General features: G+C 42.3%; 1 protein-coding gene across 1 annotated transcript in view; it reads right to left on the minus strand.

The window, feature by feature from the left end:
- Positions 1-1,488: 1,488 nt before the first annotated feature.
- Positions 1,489-19,766, minus strand: part of LOC110515141 (myotubularin-related protein 11) — a 36,495-nt gene continuing 18,217 nt past the window's right edge. The window contains exons 6-17 of the mRNA XM_021594161.3: positions 14,089-14,173; positions 11,410-11,557; positions 11,095-11,182; positions 10,509-10,597; positions 10,019-10,143; positions 8,104-8,182; positions 7,556-7,626; positions 5,727-5,899; positions 5,385-5,555; positions 4,864-5,082; positions 4,207-4,533; positions 1,489-3,864 (exon numbers count right to left, since the gene is read on the minus strand). Of these exons, the coding sequence (XP_021449836.3) occupies positions 3,442-3,864; positions 4,207-4,533; positions 4,864-5,082; positions 5,385-5,555; positions 5,727-5,899; positions 7,556-7,626; positions 8,104-8,182; positions 10,019-10,143; positions 10,509-10,597; positions 11,095-11,182; positions 11,410-11,557; positions 14,089-14,173 (1,998 nt within the window). The 3' untranslated portion in view covers positions 1,489-3,441. The remainder of the gene's footprint in view (positions 3,865-4,206; positions 4,534-4,863; positions 5,083-5,384; positions 5,556-5,726; positions 5,900-7,555; positions 7,627-8,103; positions 8,183-10,018; positions 10,144-10,508; positions 10,598-11,094; positions 11,183-11,409; positions 11,558-14,088; positions 14,174-19,766) is intronic.

A 19,766-nucleotide genomic window follows, 5' to 3' on the forward strand; every position in this document is an offset into this window, starting at 1 on the left:
TGGTGGCTGACTAAATACTTTTTTGCCCCACTGTATATATGCAATAAATGTATTTTTTGTGTTACAACTAGGACCCCGCCACCATTATAACCTAAACCGATGTGGGCGTTAACAAGCAAGAACTGAGACTGGAAGATAATGGTGGTGCAAGGCCAAGGGGAGTTATTCATCTACATAGAGGGGAGTGACTGTGTGTTATGAAAAGAAGCAAAACTATAAAGCCTGAGCTCTGTGGCAAGAAAGGCAGTTGTTCCATGGAATTGCTCGGCTCTGTTACTTTGTAATAAAGTCTAATTGAATGGGACCCCCACGTGTGTGCTTAGCCCCCTTCCTGTACTCCCTGTTTACCCACGACTATGTGGCCACGCACAACCAACTCCAAGTTTGCTGACGACACGAAGATGGTAGGCCTGATCACCAACGGCGATGAGACAACATACAGGGAGGAGGTCAGAGAACTGGCAGTGTGGTGCCAGGACAACAAGCCCTCCCTAAACGTCAGCAAGACCAAGGAGCTGATTGTGGACTACAGGAAACGCGGGTGCACACACCCATCCACATCAACGTGGCCACAGTGGAGAGGGTAAAGAGCTTAAATTTCCTCTGTATCCACATCACTGAGGACTTAACATGGTCAGCAACACCTTTTCTCCCTCAGGAGGCTGAAATGATTTGGCATGGCCCCTCAAACTTTTACAGCTGCATCATTTGAGAGCAGCCTGACTGTATCACCGTCTAGTATGGTAACTGCACAGCCCGCGACCGGAAGGCCCTCCAGAGGTTTGGTGCGGACAACACAGCGTATCACTGGGGGCGAGCTCCATGCCATCCAGGAAGTACATGCCAGGCGGAATCTGAGAAAGGCCCGAAAAATTGCCAGTCTCCAGCCACCCGAGACATGGACTGTTCTCCATGCTCCCATCTGGCAGACGGTACAGGTGCATCAAGGCTCAGACAGCTTCTATCCCCTGGCCATAAGGCTTAATGGCTAACTAACTGCTCTCCCACAGACTATCCACACGGACTCTATGCCTATTCACAGGTCTCTACTCTACCCACTGACAAAACCTATGCTAGAATGAGTATTGATTTGATGTATTACTCCATTACGCTGCTGTCCATTGACTATTGATTGCTATTACCATTAGTATTTATCTATTTATACTGCTACTGGTCACTATTACTCCTGTTTACATGTATATCCTACTACCAGTCACTTTTCATGTTTAAACCCACCTCAACCACTCCAGTACCCCTGCACATTGAATAAGGTAAATACTGTAAATACTTGCATTCTCCTGTTCTTCAGCTCTCGTCATAGTTCGAGGTTTTTATTCTTACTTGTATTTTTTAATTCCATTATCTACTGTATATTACTTTCATTGCATTGTTGGAAAGAGCTCTCAAGGTAAGAATTGAACTGTTCTGTTTTACACCTGTTGGATCCTGTGCACGTGGCGAATAAACTTTGAAACTTGAAAGCAACGATTTTATGAACTTATAATAGTTTATTAATCAGGATCCTAACATGCTGATACAAAAAATATGTACATCTGGCAAATCATTGTGTCATTCGTACCAAAACATTTAAATATATAATGGTGTAGAGACACAGGAAGTGGGGTTGCATGCTGAAAGGGACATTTCATTTTCTCTCTGTAGAGCCAATGCCATTAAGGAATGTGATGACCTTGTTTTTTCCATGGAAGACGAGAGCAAAAGTACTGGCATCAAATCCAAAAACACAAACAACCTGATATTCAGTAACTGATATCAGTGTGCTGTGATATTCAACAATGAATATTTACAGCCATTGAATAATTCAAAATGCTCTCGTACTGAGGCATAGGAATGACTGTAGGTAATACAGACCAATGTAAGTCACATACATTACCACCTTCAGCCTTTATAGTTCATAAACATAATGAGACATTTCAGTGAGAAATACATTGTATGCCAGCCAGAAACCCTTTCATCCTATGTCACACAATACAAGTACTTCTCGGTATGGAAATGCTAGTTTGGTATAAACACACAGTACATCCCTGTAGTCTTGAGTGTTACAGTATATGGAAATCATGCCAGTGTATTTGCTGCTTAATATCCACATCATGCAAACAACAATCTGGCTGGACTGAGTAGCCCAGTCCCAATAGCTCACTGGGTTTTGAATGAAATGACGCATTTAGAAGTCCTCGACCTGAATGCAAGCTGAATACGAAACTAGCAGTCAGGACAAGTCATGAAGAAATACACTATTGAAAAAAAAGTTGCTTACCTTAAAGCTACATCTAGAAGTACCAAATAAAAGTAAATTATAAATATGAACCATCAGAACTTATGGTTTGCACAATGACAGCATAAGGGGAAAAAAAAAGAGTAATACTCATCTTGGTCACGATCACTTAAAAATGTATCGTTACAATTTCTGAAATTCTTACGCAACCAAAGTTGGTCAATAATACTTCGAACTCTCAATAGAGATGCACAGACAATAGAAATATTAGCACTTTTATCCCAATCATGCACACTTACAGCAATATTAACTGACCATGGCCATATTCTGAAAAACAGGGTTATGATACAGAGTCACACAACTCAGCTTATGCCTCTCATTGTTCACTACTAGCATGCATGCAAGTATAAAGATATGGGAACGGCACCAAAATAGCTCCAGTGCCCTAAATTCCAGGTTAAATTTGCTGGACAAAATGCCTGGAGTTAAAACTGCATGTTTTTTGTGACGCCAATGTCTCTCCCTAGTGTTTACTTGGTGAGCAGCTCTCTGTATTTTTCCTCTCAAGGCTGAGTTGGTTTTGGAACTGGAGGTTGTAGTCACTCAAAAGGACTAAGAGACCGAGTCAGGACAACAGTCCTATTATAGCCGTCTGGTCAAGAATGAAGGTTGTCACTCCGTTGAAATCATGATTCTAAAAACAGCTGAAGTCTGATCAATAGAGGTATTTGATTCCATATTTCAGCCAACAGCTCATTATTTGTGCCCTTATGTCATTAGCTTATCAATCATCATCAGCCCTTATTCATTTTGGGTATTAGCTTGCTGCTTTTAAAAACACCAATACGTTCTCAGGGATGCTGACCAGAACCTTCAGTTTGGGTGTCATATTCAGTAAAACAGACAATTTGTTACAAGTTAAACAATCTTTCAAATACTATTTGTGCTTTGCACTGCTCAATGCATTATTACTGCAGTTTAGACTCTCCTCCCTGCTCAGTACATGACCCTCCTCGTCTTGTTATTGCCTCAAAGCCACTCAAACAGGCCTTGACAGGAAAATCACATCTGGTTCCACCCAGAGATCAGGTGTCAGGGAAGGAAATAGAGTCTTGGAGGGTGTGTATAGGTGATCTCATTCTAGAGTTCAGAGCCGGGGGAACAGTTTGTACCATTTGTGCTAACTGACAGGGGACACCCAGAGCTCAGGAACCCAGTGAAGGACCGTTGCTCTTGGGCAGCTTGGCATTATTATTGGGCGCGGGCAAGTAACGCTGGTCTGGACGGGACTCTGAAGAGGATGGGTGGCCAAATAGGAATGTGTGCTTGCTGCTGTCTCTGTGACCAGCTCTAGAACGAGCTGGAGGAACCCTGGGTTGGAGGTTTGAGATAGGGGGCGTGATTCTGGAGGCAACCGGCCCAGGGGGTCTGGAGGCTGGGAAGAGGAAGGTGCTATTGTTGGTGTTCTGGTTGAGGTTGGAATCTGTCCGACGGGGCTCCTGTGTCTTGGCTGGGACTGTGTTAGTGGGGCTGGAGGCCAACGTCAGCTTGTCTCTGAGCTGCTGGACCTCCCAGGCTAGCTGTTCCACTGGGTGCTGAGTGGATGAGGAGATGGGGTGGGAGAATGCCTGAGGACACAACATGGCCAGGGTTTCTGTTAGTTTATAACACCATCATGACTACAGTCATCCATGAGCAACTAAATGTAGTTTCTAATGTGACCAACAAAAATTAGGAGCTTTTCCAGTACAACATTGCACTATTCAGTTGAATAAAAATATGAATTTCAACTTCTTACTACATTTTTTTATGCAATACCTCTAGTTGAAATCCTTTTTCAGTTACCGAGTTCAAAGTTCATTTTGATCACCCACCCACATACCAGTAGAGTAGGCTATTATAAACATCCCCATGGCAACAGTGTTTTAGGCTCTGTATAGTAGTGAGAATGATAATCCTTCCCTATATACCTGAGCATGAAGAGCCCCACGGAGGTAGCAGTCCCTCCACACACCTAAGCAGGGCCCCAGGAGCAGGGGCAGCAGAGGCTCGTAGGAGTCCAGGGGCCCCTGGAGACCGGATGTGGTGGTGGTGTGGCCCTGAGGGAGCTCTGTGAGGGCCCAGGCCTTCAGAAGCCTCTCCAGGCCCGGCAGGTTCTCTGAGGAGGACCCCCCTCTCCGGTGGCTCTTCCGGTAGACGCCTGAGCCCCCTCCACTGCGCCAGGGCAGGAGGTTAGCAGAGCAGGAGAAGGAGCCCCTGGAGAGCAGGAACACAGAACCTGGTGCGCTGTCACTCAGCTGAAAGAGGGATGGAGAGGAGAGGAAGAGAGAGTAATATGTTTGACTATCCCTTTTCTGCATTAAGCATGTTGCAATACTGAGACCTACCACACGGAGGTGCAGTGGGCCTGTGTTCATCCCTCATCATGGTCGTTAATATTTAGTAAGTGGATTTATGTGTGTGTGTGAGCGGGGTGGCTTTTGTAAGACAGGAGCTCATTGAAATAGCATTTGAATTACTAAGTACCCTAACATGAATGATCAAATGCACGATTTGCATTTATATAGTGCTTTTTACACTCCTTGCGCCTGACTGTATCCCCCATAATATCATCCTCTCACTCCTACCATGTGTGCCTCAGGGTTGGTGTTGAGGTTGCCGTTGAGTAGGGGCTGTGGCAGGGTGAGCGGGGGCACTGGCTGGGTGAAACGTTCACGTCTCTGGCTGCTGTACTGCAGAGCCCAGTCCCACACAGGGGGCAGAGGGGGGTCTGAGGGGTCTGGGAAGGAGCCCCTGGGTACCAGGTCTCTCCAGCCATTCACTGGAGTGTAACTCTGGGATAGGTTCTGGGAGAGAGAGGAAGAAGAGGTGAGAGAACAGTGATTCGTCTGATTCAATCTGAGCTCATTCAAGAGTTATCGTTGAAGTCAATATGAGCTGATGCATGTGTGGGATTAAAAATGACGTGGACTCGCCTCGCAAATCAACCGCTTTAATCTGAGATGGTTTACAGAATTTATGACTTTCAAACTTTGATACAGGTATTTCCAACATTTTCCATGTTAGCCTACAGTAGCATACCTACAATGTATCTTCTCTAGTACTACAGCTTCAGCATTAGCGGTGGTGTTGCTGAACATTGGCCTACCTGTGAACGTTTGCACCTCTCCCTGTGGCAGTTGGCCAGGAAGCTGCTGAAGAGGGGCAGGTGGAAACTGTCATGGAGGGCCAGCAGGAAGTCCCCTGTCAGCTGGAAGCGGCATGGGTATTGGACCCAAAGCTGCCACACACAGTCCAGGAAGAGCAGGAACACTGGCGCCTAGTGGGGAGAAAAACACAGGGTTAAGAAAGATGGGAGAAAGAGCCCCAAAGACATATGACTGGCATTAAACACTGTGTCCTAATGCAAATAGTTTCCTTTCCTTGCCCCCCCCCCCCCCGTGACCACTGATAGGTGAATTTACTGATAGGTTGCAGCTTATCGTCTCACCTCTTCCTTATCGCTGTCCCTGTGGTAGTTGATGCGGCTGAGGAAGCGGTGTCCAGCCATCACCCACTCCTTCTGCACCAGACCCTGGAAGCCCACCCTGGTCCTGCAGTGGGGGTCACACATCACCTGGACCAGACTGGACACCACACAGGTCATGTCTCGGTCCTCCGCCTCTGCACACAACAGGAGGAAATAGACCATCAATAATCAATTGTAATTGAATACAGTAACAGTATGCATATTCAAGGCTCAGAGGATAAGAGACGTGTCCTTGAGTTTATCATCTACCCCAAAAACACACAAAATAAAAGATTTGAGAAGGGTAATGCCTTGTATAAAAAAACAACACAACATGACAATCCAAATGCTACAGTCTCACATCAGCCCTTTCATTCTCACAAAAAGTGCCCCCCCTCTGTGGACTTGAATAGAACTTCTCCCGAATCCCCACATCTGGTTGGCAGGTTTTTTCTAACCACAGGCAGTAGGGAGTGTTGTCTGGGCCTGTCTGAAAATGCCATTGGGTCATTTCTCCAGTCATTTACTTGTGTTTAGGACACAGTCAGCTCTGTGGTTTTATGGGGGTGATATACAACCCTCTTCTCCAAAAGGCCCACTTGAAACTGGCCAGGCAACACAACTCATACGGGGGAAGGGAAAATCACAGGGCAGTAGCAGCCATTGTTCATGTGACACAGATTCCTGTTGACTTTTCAGTCTGCGGTAGCTACCTTCGGTATCAACAGACTAGGACTGACTCTCACAGCCCAATTATATGTTTCAGTACATGGAGTCATGTAATAATAATGTATGAACATAGTTGTATTTAGTCAAGGATGTCTGTATGTTTGCCATAAGACTGTTCTCCCTATAATAGACCGTAATATTACACTTATCTCTCCAAGGCCGTGGTCTCCAGCCTGGGTGCCAGACTATTTATGTTCAACATCGCTAGTTCGCTGCGTCCTTGCCTTGTGTGGCAAGACAACCACAAGCTGGATAAAATAGAAACAGACAGACTGGCATCCACCTTGAACTTCCAACACACTCCTGTATACTTCCACAACTAAGTGAGCCAGTCAGCATGACAATATAGTACACTATCCTAACACAATCTCAACAGACACAATAGACTACCACCTGCTGTATTAGCTGTGGTGTAAAGTACTTAAGTAGTTTTTGGGGGAATCTGTACTCTACTTTACTATTTATATTTTTGACAACTTTTACTTTTACTCCAATACATTCTTAAAGAAAATAATCCACTTTCTAATCCCTACATTTTTCCTGACACCCAAAAGTACTCATTACATTTTGAATGCTTAGCAGGACAGGAAAATTGTCTAATTCACGCACTTATCAAGAGAATATCCCTGGTCATCCCTACTGTCTCTGACTTGGCAGACTCACTAAACACAAATGCTTCGTTTGTTAATTATGTCTGAGTGTTGGACCATGCCCCTGGCTATCCGTAATTTTAAAAAACAAGAAAATCCTGTCGTCTGGTTTGCTTAATATAAGACATTTTAAATCATTTATACTTATACTACATTTAAAACCAAATACTTTAAAGCTTTTACTCAAGTAGTATTTTCCTGGGTGACTTTTACTTGAGTCATTTCCTTTTAAGGTGTCTTTACTTTTACTCAAGTTGGAAAATTGGGTACTTTTTCCATCACTATGTATTGGTGTCCTAGTAGAGTAGTGCATCTACAGTAAGAGTCTCCTTCAGGGTAAGCCCTAACGCCGCTTTAATGAGGGACGCAGCGTGAATAATAAATGAACGGATTGAATATTCGGTGCTGCTTGGCCCTCGTCATGTGACTCACCTTGCAGCACCACGGTCAGGTGACCTCCGCGGAGCAGGCAGGCCACCTCAGCAGCTTTCCTCAGACAGCACCTGGGGAGGGAGCAGAGCAGCATGCGAATCAGGCTAATGCTATGCTACTATCACAGTTCTAGCTTGTTTCAGCACATAGACGCTTCAACATCCATGTGTGTAAGCCTGTAAAAAAAGCTATGCACTAGGTCTTGGTCTACTGTGTAGATATAGCAGGCTCACGTGTTGAATATATGAGAGCTACATTCAACATCCATGTGTGTAGGCCTATTATAACCTCATGCTAACGGTATGTTCTGTAACAGTATGTTAGAGCATTCTAAATCTGCTTACAGCTAATGTAACACAATAAAACCACATATTCAACCAGGGATAGGCTAATGTGCTATAATGGTACATTCATACTACATCAACATTGCGCTATTCACGATCATTGCTAGGTAGACATAAAAAAAAATCAGCCAAATCAATGTAGGCCCGGCACATTTATTACAGATGATTTATTGCTTTGATGAGAAGCCAATCAGGACCGCTCACCTGGTGTAGTCCAGCCAATGGGTGCTCTCCAGCGTAGACAGCCATTTGTCATCTGGCACCGACACAGATGTGGAGATGTCTGTGGACCAACACAGAAGACAAAGAAACCTTGTTCATGTTTTTGTCGAAGGAGCTTTATTGTACATAAATTAGAGTGGGGATTTGACAAGTTTTAAGATATACTATTGCACCTGAAATCTTTAAATAAGATCCATAGCTCTGCATATCAAATGAGTTTGGTTGTAAATAAATATCTTCTGAAACATATTGTTTTAGTCTTAAAAAAATATTTCACAATTGTTAAGGTAGTTGAAGCATGACATGATGAGTGAGGCCCATAGATGTGTGTGGTTGTTGTCTATCCAAATCCCTTGGCCTTGTGTAGAGGTATCACACAATAAACCAAACAATGTGAGCATTGTGTTGGCAATGTGTGAGCCAATGGGAGTCAGTGACCTGTGGTGTGCCCTGCCCTGTCCCTGTGAACTCCACATCAGCACAACAGAGAGGGTGTTGTCTAGGAAACTAGTTGTCTCCTAGTCTAGGAAACAGTCTCTCAAAGATGTTTGACATCTCACAGCATTAGAGGAAGAAGCGTCAGGAAAAACACGCCACCATCACATGGTGCTCACATATCGTAAAATAAGAGTAGTGTACGCCAGTGATCGGAAAAGTACCTCATTTTCATACTTGTAAAGTAAAGATACCTTCAAAGGAAATGGCTCCAGTAAAAGTGAAAGTCCCCCAGTAAAATACTACTTGAGTAAAAGTCTAAAAGCATTTGGTTTGAAATGTACTTAAGTATAAAAGGTAAAAGTATAAATCATTAAACATGTCTTATATTAAGCAAACCAGACGACATAATTCAATTTTTTTATTGACGGATAGCTAGGGGCACAGTTCAACACTCAAACATAGTTTACAAATGAAGCATTTGTGTTTAGTGAGTCTGCCAGATCAGAGGCAGTAGAGATGACCAGGGATGTTCTCTTGATAAGTGCGAGAATTAGACAAATTTCCTGTCCTCCTAAGCGTTCAAAATGTAATGAGTACTTTTGGGTGTCAGGGAAAATGTAAGGAGTAAAAAGTACATTATTCTATTTAGGAATGTAGTGGAGTAAAAGAAGTCAAAAATATAAATAGCAACTCCTTAAGTAGTCCTTTAAAGTATTTTTACTTAAGTACTTTACACCACTGGAGTACACTTATATGAGGGGGTATACATTCATTTATTGGGGATTTTGTCTTGAATCCAAATCCGTAATTTCAGGAGGTAAATTGGTGTCTGGGGTCTTGTCATCTGGATGTGATCTCTACTAGCCCACCATCTCTGTCTCAGTAGCATTGTAATGGGAAGCACATGGAAACAGATTAACACCACTTTATGTCCTCTATAAAATCTGCATGCCCACTGTCCCTCAGGGCTAGAGTGCCCCTCCATAGATGCGGCGTAAAACCTGTGCTAAAGCGAATTAATTTGTCAACAAATAAAAAAAGACGGCACGGGAGAGGCAAGGGGAGGGCTTGCCAATGAAACTGGCAACCCCACTCAAATGTCACTGGTTACAGGCTATCATGTGAAACTGGCAACCCCACTCAAATGTCACTGGTTACAGGCTATCATGTGAAACTGGCAACCCCACTCAAATGTCACTGGTTACAGGCTATCATGTGAAACTGGCAACCCCACTCAAATGTCACTGGTTACAGGCTATCATGTGAAACTGGCAACCCCACTCAAATGTCACTGGTTACAGGCTATCATGTGAAACGGAAACAGAATACACTCCTATGTTTAAATGCACTGTAGCAACATTTTGACCAACATTTTATCCAATGTGGGTCTTGGTCAGATACATTAAAACACAGACTAATACACTTGACTTTCCAAAAGGTGCAGAAGGTTTGTACTGACCTCCCAGACACAGAGCCCGTAGGCGGGTGTGTGCCAGCTGTATGTCTGTGGGTGAAGGCATCTCGTCTCCCAGCTCCACCACCACACATAGAGACTGGCCCCCAAACAGGATCAACTCCAGGTTCCTACAGTAACACCCCACAGGACAGACACACAGGGAGCCCTTAGCATTATTCTCTGTGATTAGACATGTCACATTCCATTACTTTGTAACCATAGCCCAGGGCTAGTAAACTGTCTTGCCCCCAGGCTAAGCTCTGTCTCAGACATGCACAAGGAATAGCATTTCACAAAAGCCTGCTAACCTGTCCCATCTCAAGAATGGACGGGTAACATGTACATGATTACAGGTTAGTTTTGACTTAAACATTCTGTTGAGAAGCAATAGCCTTTGCCATAAAAGCAATCAACAACACTATGACTATGTTTATCTCTATCTTCCTCTGTCTCTCTCTCTCTCACACACACACACACACACACACACACACACCTGATGTCATCCTTCTCATGATAGATGTTGTTCTGGAAGCTGGCCATCCGTAGCAGGTCACTGCCCCGAGGATGACGCCAACACCAGCGCTGGAGGACAACAGTCACACAGATTTAGACACAACGTGGTCTCAATAGTAATGGTTTTTGGATATGTTCTAAAATCCCTGTATGAGTTCTTAGTGACCAGGGCATGAGATTTTAACTGGGTTTTCTGACCTGACTGATATTGAGGGGTCATATGATGAGTGGTAAAGTTCTACTTACAGGAATGACTGATATTGATGAGTGGTAGAGTTCTACTTACAGGAATGACTGATATTGATGAGTGGTAGAGTTCTACTTACAGGAATGACTGATATTGATGAGTGGTAGAGTTCTACTTACAGGAATGACTGATATTGATGAGTGGTAGAGTTCTACTTACAGGAATGACTAATATTGATGAGTGGTAGAGTTCTACTTACAGGAATGACTGATATTGATGAGTGGTAGAGTTCTACTTACAGGAATGACTGATATTGATGAGTGGTAGAGTTCTACTTACAAGAATGACTAATATTGATGAGTGGTAGAGTTCTACTTACAGGAATGCGTCCCTCGTTGAAGTGGGCAAAGGTCTTCTTCAGCTCAGTGTCTAGAACTTTCTGAGGGACCACGTTGAACTTGGGCAGACTGACATGAAGTAGGATAAAATGACATTAACCATTGCAAGTTTAATGGGCATTTGGGCTAGGACACTGACTTTACACTAGGAGCACAGTGTGCGCAGGCTTCTGTTCCAGCCCAACACTAACAGGACCAGAGTGGGCAACTATATAACATATTTTATATTTTCCACTAATAAAGTTCCAAACAGGTGAACCACCAGGAAAGTTTCAGGTGGTGGGTGTATAGGCTACCTGGTGGACATCTCAAAGCGGTCATTGACAGAGCTGACCCTCCAGCCGCAGGCCCCGGTCCTCTCCAGCTCCTGCTCCCAGTCCGAAGAACTATCAAACCAGTTCATGTGGGAGTCACGCCTACGGTTGCTCAAGAACTGCTTCATCTCTGGGGGGAAGAGAGAGGGGGTGGTAGAGAGATTTAGCTTTCCTTGAGAAAAGCTACACTGAAATATTGGTTATGCTGATTTGATGTGGATCACCATTAACCTGTTAGATCTCTAGGGGCGCTATTTCATTTTTGGATAAAAAACGTTCCCGTTTTAAGCGCGATATTTTGTCACGAAAAGATGCTCGACTATGCATATTCTTGACAGTTTTGGAAAGAAAACACTCTGAAGTTTCAGAATCTGCAAAGATTTTGTCTGTAAATGCCCCAGAACTCATTCTACAGGCGAAACCAAGATGATGCATCAACCAGGAATTAGCAGAATTTCTGAAGCTCTGTTTTCCATTGTCTCCTTATATGGCTGTGATTGCGCAAGGAATGAGCCTACACTTTCTGTCGTTCGCCCAAGGTCTTAGCAGCATTGTGACGTATTTGTAGGCATATCATTGGAAGATTGACCATAAGAGACTACATTTTCCAAGTGTCCGCCTGGTGTCCTGCGTCGAATTCGGTGCGCAATTGCCAGCTGCTTCTACTTTACCATTTGATTCAGGGGAGAAAGCATGTGTCCAAGAACGATGTATCAATTAAGAGATATGTGAAAAACACCTTGATGATTGATTCTAAACAACGTTTGCCATGTTTTCAGTCGATATTATGGAGTTAATTTGGAAAAAAGTTCGCGTTTTGAGGACTGAATTTTCGGATTTTTTTTGGTAGCCAAATGTGATGTATAAAACGGAGCTATTTCTAATACACAAGGAATCTTTTTGGAAAAACTGAGCATCTGCTATCTAACTGAGAGTATCCTCATTGAAAACATCAGAAGTTCTTCAAAGGTAAATGATTTTATTTGAAGGCTTTTATGTTTTTGTTAATGTTGCGTGCTGGATGCCAACGCTAATGCTAACGCTAAATGCTAACGCTAAATGCTAACGCTAGCTAGCTACTTTTACACAAATGATTGTTTTCCTATGGTTGAGAAGCATATTTTGAAAATCTGAGATGACAGTGTTGTTTACAAAAGGCTAAGCTTGAGAGATGGCATATTTATTTCATTTCATTTGCGATTTTCATAAATAGTTAACGTTGTGTTATGCTAATGAGCTTGCTGATAGATTTACACAATCCTGGATACAGGGGTTTTTTCATAGCTAAACGTGACGCAGAAAACGGAGCGATTTGTCCTAAACAAATAATCTTTCAGGAAAAACTGAACATTTGCTATCTGAGAGTCTCCTCATTGAAAACATCTGAAGTTCTTCAAAGGTAAATGATTTTATTTGAATGCTTTTCTGTTTTTTTGTGTAAATGTTGCCAGCTGAATGCTAATGCTAAATGCTACGTTAGCCATCAATACTGTTACACAAATGCTTGTTTTGCAATGGTTGAGAAGCATATTTAGAAAATCTGAGATGACAGTGTTGTTAACAAAAGGCTAAGCATGAGAGCTAGCATATTTATTTCATTTCATTTGCGATTTTCATGAATAGTTAACGTTGCGTTATGGTAATGAGCTTGAGTCTGTATTCACGATCCCGGATCCGGGATGGGGAGATCAGAAAGGTTAATACATTTTTTTATATCACACTTAAAGCTGCATTATGTAACTTTTTAGGCAACCTGACCAAATTCACATAGAAATGTGTGTTATAGATCTGTCATTCTCATTTAAAAATAGTCTAAGAAACGGTATATCTGTTTTATGTATGCTATTTCTATGGTTCCCGTTCTTAAGTTTAGTTTTTGGTGTCTTTTACCTTGGGTTTTGTACACCAGCGTCAAACAGCTGAAAATACTAGATTTTTGCTTATGGGGAATATATTTCACATCGGTTTACATGGTACAGTATTTTCTACACTATACTTGCTTGTTTTGGCAGTACTGGCAGCTTCATAAAATACTACCCGCAAAACTCCAGTCTCAACGTCAACAGTGAAGAGGCGACTCAGGGATGCTTGCCTTCTAGGCAGAGTTCCTCTGTCCAGTGTCTGTGTTCTTTTGTCCATCTTAATCTTTTATTTTTATTGGCCAGTCTGATATATGGCTTTTTTTTTGTTGTGTATATATATATATTTTTTTTTTATATTTGATGACAAAGGCCCAACCTTCTTACCATTTAATACCAAACAAATACAGTAATACAGTTTCTAACTTGTCTGTTTAACAAACCCCTATAATGCTTTCATTATGTGAAGAGCTTCAGTGCACTGTATTAAAAACAGTATGTTCTTTATTTTTTTTGGGGGGGGGGGGGGGGGATCTTTGAGAGCCAGAGAGAATACCTGTAAGCTTGAGATCTTATCAAGGGCCTGCATGCAATAGCAATTATTTCCAGCCCCATAATCCTTCAGACAAAAACAGTTGTGTGTCTGTGTGTATTTGTTTGTGTGTGGATGTATGAATGACTCATAATGAAACGATTCCAAGTATCCCTATGACCTTTAAAATACTTTAGTTCTTTGTACTCAGAATGTACTCTCGTCAATGTGACTTTTTGAATAAAGTATTCCAGCGTGTGTGTGACTCACCAACGCTCCCCAGGGCTGCATTCTGGAACGCGAGGACAGTCCCTGGCTTCAGAGGCTGGTAGGTCTTGGCAATGGTGTACGTTATCTGAGGAGGAGGAACACGACTCATTCTGCTGATCAGCATGACAAAGTGCATCAGCTTTCAACATGGAGGGAGACCCTGTGTGCATGATCACAATGACCTAGCAGACACATCAGTTTCTCTACTCACAGGGTACATGCTGCATAATAGCCATTTGAAACTCAAATCACAACCGTCTGAAGTCAACCTTCAAATCAGGAGACGCTGGGCATGCTACATGGTAATTATTATATAGGTGCTGAATATGCTTTGAAGGTAATTTTGTATTTAATCACAAGGACCCAGTATACTAAAACATACACACACTTGCTGACAGTGAATTTGGAAAGTATTCAGACCCCTTGACTTTTCCCACATTTTGTTATGTTACAGCTTTATTCTAAAATTGATTAAATTAAATGTTTTCCTCATCAATCTACACACACTACCCCATAATAACAAATATATAAAAAACTAAATAAAAACGTATTTACATAAGTATTCAGACCCTTTGCTATGAGACTCGAAGTTGAGCTCAGGTGCATCTTGTTTCTATTGATCATCCTTGAGGTGTTTCTACCACTTGATTGGAGTCCACCTGTGGTAAATTCAATTGATTGGGCATGATTTGGAAAGGCATACCTGTCTATACAAGGTCCCACAGTTGACAGTGCATGTCAGAGCAAAAACCAAGCCATGAGGTCAAAGGAATTGCCCGAGGACCTCCGAGACAGGATTGTGTCGAGGCACAGATCTGGGGAAGGGTACCAAAATATTTATGCAGCATTGAAGGTCCCCAAGAACACAGTGGCCTCCATCATTCTTCAATGGAAAAAGTTTGGAACCACCAAGACTCATAGAGCTGGCCGCTCAGCCAAACTGAGCAATCGGGAGAGAAGGGCCTTGGTTAGAGATGTGCCCAAGAACCCATTGGTCACTCTGACAGAGCTCCAGAGTTCCTCTGTGGAGATGGGAGAACCTTCCGGAAGGAAAATCATCTCTGCAGCAATCAACCAATCAGGCCTTTATGGTAGAGTGGCCAGACGGAAGCCACTCCTCAGTAAAAGGCACATGACAGCCCCTTGGAGTTTGCCAAAAGGCACCTAAAGGGCTCTCAGACCATGAGACAGAAGATTCTCTGTTCTGATTAACCTAAGATTGAACTCTTGACGCGTGACTTGACCTTCGCCTCTCCCGAGCCCGTTGGGGAGTTGCAGCGATGAGACAAGATCATAATTGGATTGTCACGCTGGGGGGGGGGGGCTTTACTTGGCTCATCGTACTCTAGCGACTCCTTGTACCGGGCCGTGCGCCTGCAGGCTGACTTCTGTCTTCAGTTGAACAGTGTTTCCTCCGACACATTCTTCTGGGTTAAGCAGGCGGGTGTTAAGGAGCGTGGTTTGGCGGGTCATGTTTCAGAGGACGCGTGACTTGACCTTTGCCTCTCCCGAGCCCGTTGGGGAGTTGCAGCGATGAGTCAAGATCGTAATTGGATATGACGAAATTGGGGAGAAAAATAAGTCAAATGTAACAAATCACATATTAATAACTTATATGGACTCACTCTGTGTGAAATAATAGGGGTTGACATGATTTTTGAATAACTACCCCTTCCTCTGTCCCATACATACAACATCTATAAAGGTCCCTTAGTCAAGTATTGAATTTCAAGCACATATTCAACTAAAATGACCAGGGGACTTTTCGAAAGCCTCATAAAGAAGAGCAGTGATTGGTAGATGTGTAACAATAACAAATCAGACATGAAATATATCTTTAAGCACGGTCCAGTTAATAATTATGCTGTGGATGATGCATTAAACTACTTAGACACATCAAAGATGCAGTCTTCCTCCTGAACTGAGCTGCAGGACAGGAAATAAACTGCTTAGAGATGTCGCTATGAGGCCGTTGGTGATTTTAAAACAGCTGCAGAGTGGCTGTGATGGTAAAAAAAAAAATGAGGATGGATCAACAGCATTGTATTAACCTAATTGACAGAGTGAAAAAAATTGGGGAAATATGTAGACAGAAATATTCCAAAACATGCATATGTACGCAACACGACACTAAAGTAATACTGCAACAACAACAAAAATACTCTAAAGGAATAAACATTTTGGCCTAAATGCATGGTATGTGTATGCCTGACAATGACAAAGACTGGAGAGTTTTTCAGTATGAAAATTAATGTGATGGAGCTAAACACAGGCAAACTCCTAGAGAAAAAACTGCTTCAGTCTGCTTTACACCAGACTGGGAAAGGAATTCACCTTTCAACAGGACAATAACCTACTACACAAAGCCAAATCTACACTGGAGTTGCTTACCAAGAAGACAGTGGATGTTTCTGAGTGGCCAAGTTACAGTTTTGACTTAAATCTGCTTGGCAAGACTTGAAAATTGCTGTCTAGCTATGATACCCAAAACCTTGACAAAGCTGGAGGAATTGTGAAAAGAACAATGGGCATATATGGCACAATACAGGTGTGCAAAGCTCTTATGAGACTTACCCAAGAAGACTCACAGCTGTAATCGCTGCCAAAAGTGAGTCTAACATGTATTGACTCAGGAGGTGAATACTTATCTAATCAACGAATAGTAGTGTTTTATTTTTCATTCATCTTAAAAAATATATCACATTTTTCTTCCACTTGGATATTATAGTATTTCATGTAGATAGTTGCCAAAAAGGAAAATTAGTCTAAATCTTATTTTAATCCTACTTCGTAACACAATAAAATCTGAAGATATCCAAGGGGATTGTAGACTTTTATAGGCACTGTAGACATATAAATCAAATCAAATCTAATTTTATTGGTCACATACACATGGTTAGCAGATGTTAATGTGAGTGTAGCGAAATGCTTGTGCTTCTAGTTCCGACCATGCAGCAATATCTAACAAGTAATCTAACAATTTCACAACAACTACCTTTTACACACAAGTGTAAAGGAATGAATAAGAATATGTACATATAAATATATGGATGAGCGATGGCCGAACGGCATAGGCAAGATGCAGTAGATGGTATAGAGTACAGTATATACATATGAGATGAGTAATGTAGGGTATGTAAACATTATATAAAGTGGCATTGTTTAAAGTGACTAGTTATACATTTATTACATCCAATTTTTAATTATTAAAGTGGCTAGAGATTTGAGTCAGTATGTTGGCAGCAGCCACTCAATGTGATGGCAGTGATGGCTGTTTAACAGTCTGATGGCCTTGATGATCTTTTTGGCCTTCCTGTGACATCGGGTGGTGTAGGTGTCCTGGTCTAAATTCCAAGCGTCACATCTGGAGGAAACCTGGCACCATCCCTACAGTGAAGCATGGTGGTGGCATCATGCTGTGGGGATGTTTTTCAGCGGCAGGAACTGGGAGACTTGTCAGGATTGAGGGAAAGGTAAATGTAGAAAAGTATAGAGAGAGATCCTTGATGAAAACCTGCTCCAGAGTAGGGCTGTTACAGTGACCGTATTACTGCCACACCGGCAGTCAAGAGTTATGAAGGCAGTCAAATTCCACGTGACTGTTTAGTCACGGGAATTGGGTTTCTCCAAGCTCTAATGCTCCAAACTGCCTGGTACTCAGCACTCGATTGTCCCTCTAATTACTCTGACATCAATGTAAATGTAATCGAAAATCTAATCAAACACTTCATGAGAGCCCATGAGCTTATGTTTATGCAATTGCATGAGAAAACAGGGTGATGGCCTCTATTAAAAAGAGGAGGATCCTATCAGCTTTCTATAGGCTAAACCTACTATATTTTTTACTCAACATTACTAATATGAAGCACATTGCTTCTCTTTACAACAGGAGTATAGCCTACCTAACTGGCATGAAAATTAACTGTGGGAAAAGCTGCTCCCGTCGCTATTTAAGTGCATAGATTACATGTATTTTTTCCCTTTCCACTGTTTCGAGACAGGTGCAGGATAATGATCCATTCTAAATCAAAACAAATTTCACACATACAGTGCCTTGCGAAAGTATTTGGCCCCCTTGAACTTTGCGACCTTTTGCCACATTTCAGGCTTCAAACATAAAGATATAAAACTGTATTTTTTTGTGAAGAATCAACAACAAGTGGGACACAATCATGAAGTGGAACGACATTTATTGGATATTTCAAACTTTTTTAACAAATCAAAAACTGAAAAATTGGGCGTGCAAAATTATTCAGCCCCCTTAAGTTAATACTTTGTAGCGCCACCTTTTACTGCGATTACAGCTGTAAGTCGCTTGGGGTGTGTCTCTATCAGTTTTGCACATTGAGAGACTGACATTTTTTCCCATTCCTCCTTGCAAAACAGCTCGAGCTCAGTGAGGTTGGATGGAGAGCATTTGTGAACAGCAGTTTTCAGTTCTTTCCACAGATTCTCGACTGGATTCAGGTCTGGACTTTCACTTGGCCATTCTAACACCTGGATATGTTTTTTTGAACCATTCCATTGTAGATTTTGCTTTATGTTTTGGATCATTGTTTTGTTGGAAGACAAATCTCCGTCCCAGTCTCAGGTCTTTTGCAGACTCCATCAGGTTCTCTTCCAGAATGGTCCTGTATTTGTCTCCATCCATTTTCCCATCAATTTTAACCATCTTCCCTGTCCCTGCTGAAGAAAAGCAGGCCCAAACCATGATGCTGCCACCACCATGTTTGACAGTGGGGATGGTGTGTTCAGCTGTGTTGCTTTTACGCCAAACATAACGTTTTGCATTGTTGCCAAAAAGTTCAATTTTGGTTTCATCTGACCAGAGCACCTTCTTCCACATGTTTGGTGTGTCTCCCAGGTGGCTTGTGGCAAACTTTAAACAACACTTTTTATGGATATCTTTAAGAAATGGCTTTCTTCTTGCCACTCTTCCATAAAGGCCAGATTTGTGCAATATACGACTGATTGTTGGATTATGGACAGAGTCTCCCACCTCAGCTGTAGATCTCTGCAGTTCATCCAGAGGGAGCATGGGCCTCTTGGCTGCATCTCTGATCAGTCTTCTCCTTGTATGAGCTGAAAGTTTAGAGGGACGGCCAGGTCTTGGTAGATTTGCAGTGGTCTGATACTCCTTACATTTCAATATTATTCCTTCCATTTCAATATTATCGCTTGCACTGTGCTCCTTGGGATGTTTAAAGCTTGGGAAATCTTTTTGTATCCAAATCCGGCTTTAAACTTCTTCACAACAGTATCTCGGACCTGCCTGGTGTGTTCCTTGTTCTTCATGATGCTCTCCGCGCTTTTGACGGATCTCTGAGACTATCACAGTGCAGGTGCATTTATACGGAGACTTGATTACACACAGGTGGATTGTATTTATCATCATTAGTCAATTAGGTCAACATGGGATCATTCAGAGATCCTCACTGAACTTCTGGAGAGTTTGCTGCACTGAAAGTAAAGGGGCTGAATAATTTTGCACGCCCAATTTTTCAGTTTTTGATTTGTTAAAAAAGTTTGAAATATCCAATAAATGTCGTTCCACTTCATGATTGTGTCCCACTTGTTGTTGATTCTTCACAAAAAAATACATTTTTATATCTTTATGTTTGAAGCCTGAAATGTGGCAAAAGGTCGCAAAGTTCAAGGGGGCCGAATACTTTCGCAAG

Source organism: Oncorhynchus mykiss, chromosome 3, assembly GCF_057628025.1.
Source record: "Oncorhynchus mykiss isolate SJ-2025 chromosome 3, ASM5762802v1, whole genome shotgun sequence".
Classification (NCBI taxonomy): domain Eukaryota; kingdom Metazoa; phylum Chordata; class Actinopteri; order Salmoniformes; family Salmonidae; genus Oncorhynchus; species Oncorhynchus mykiss.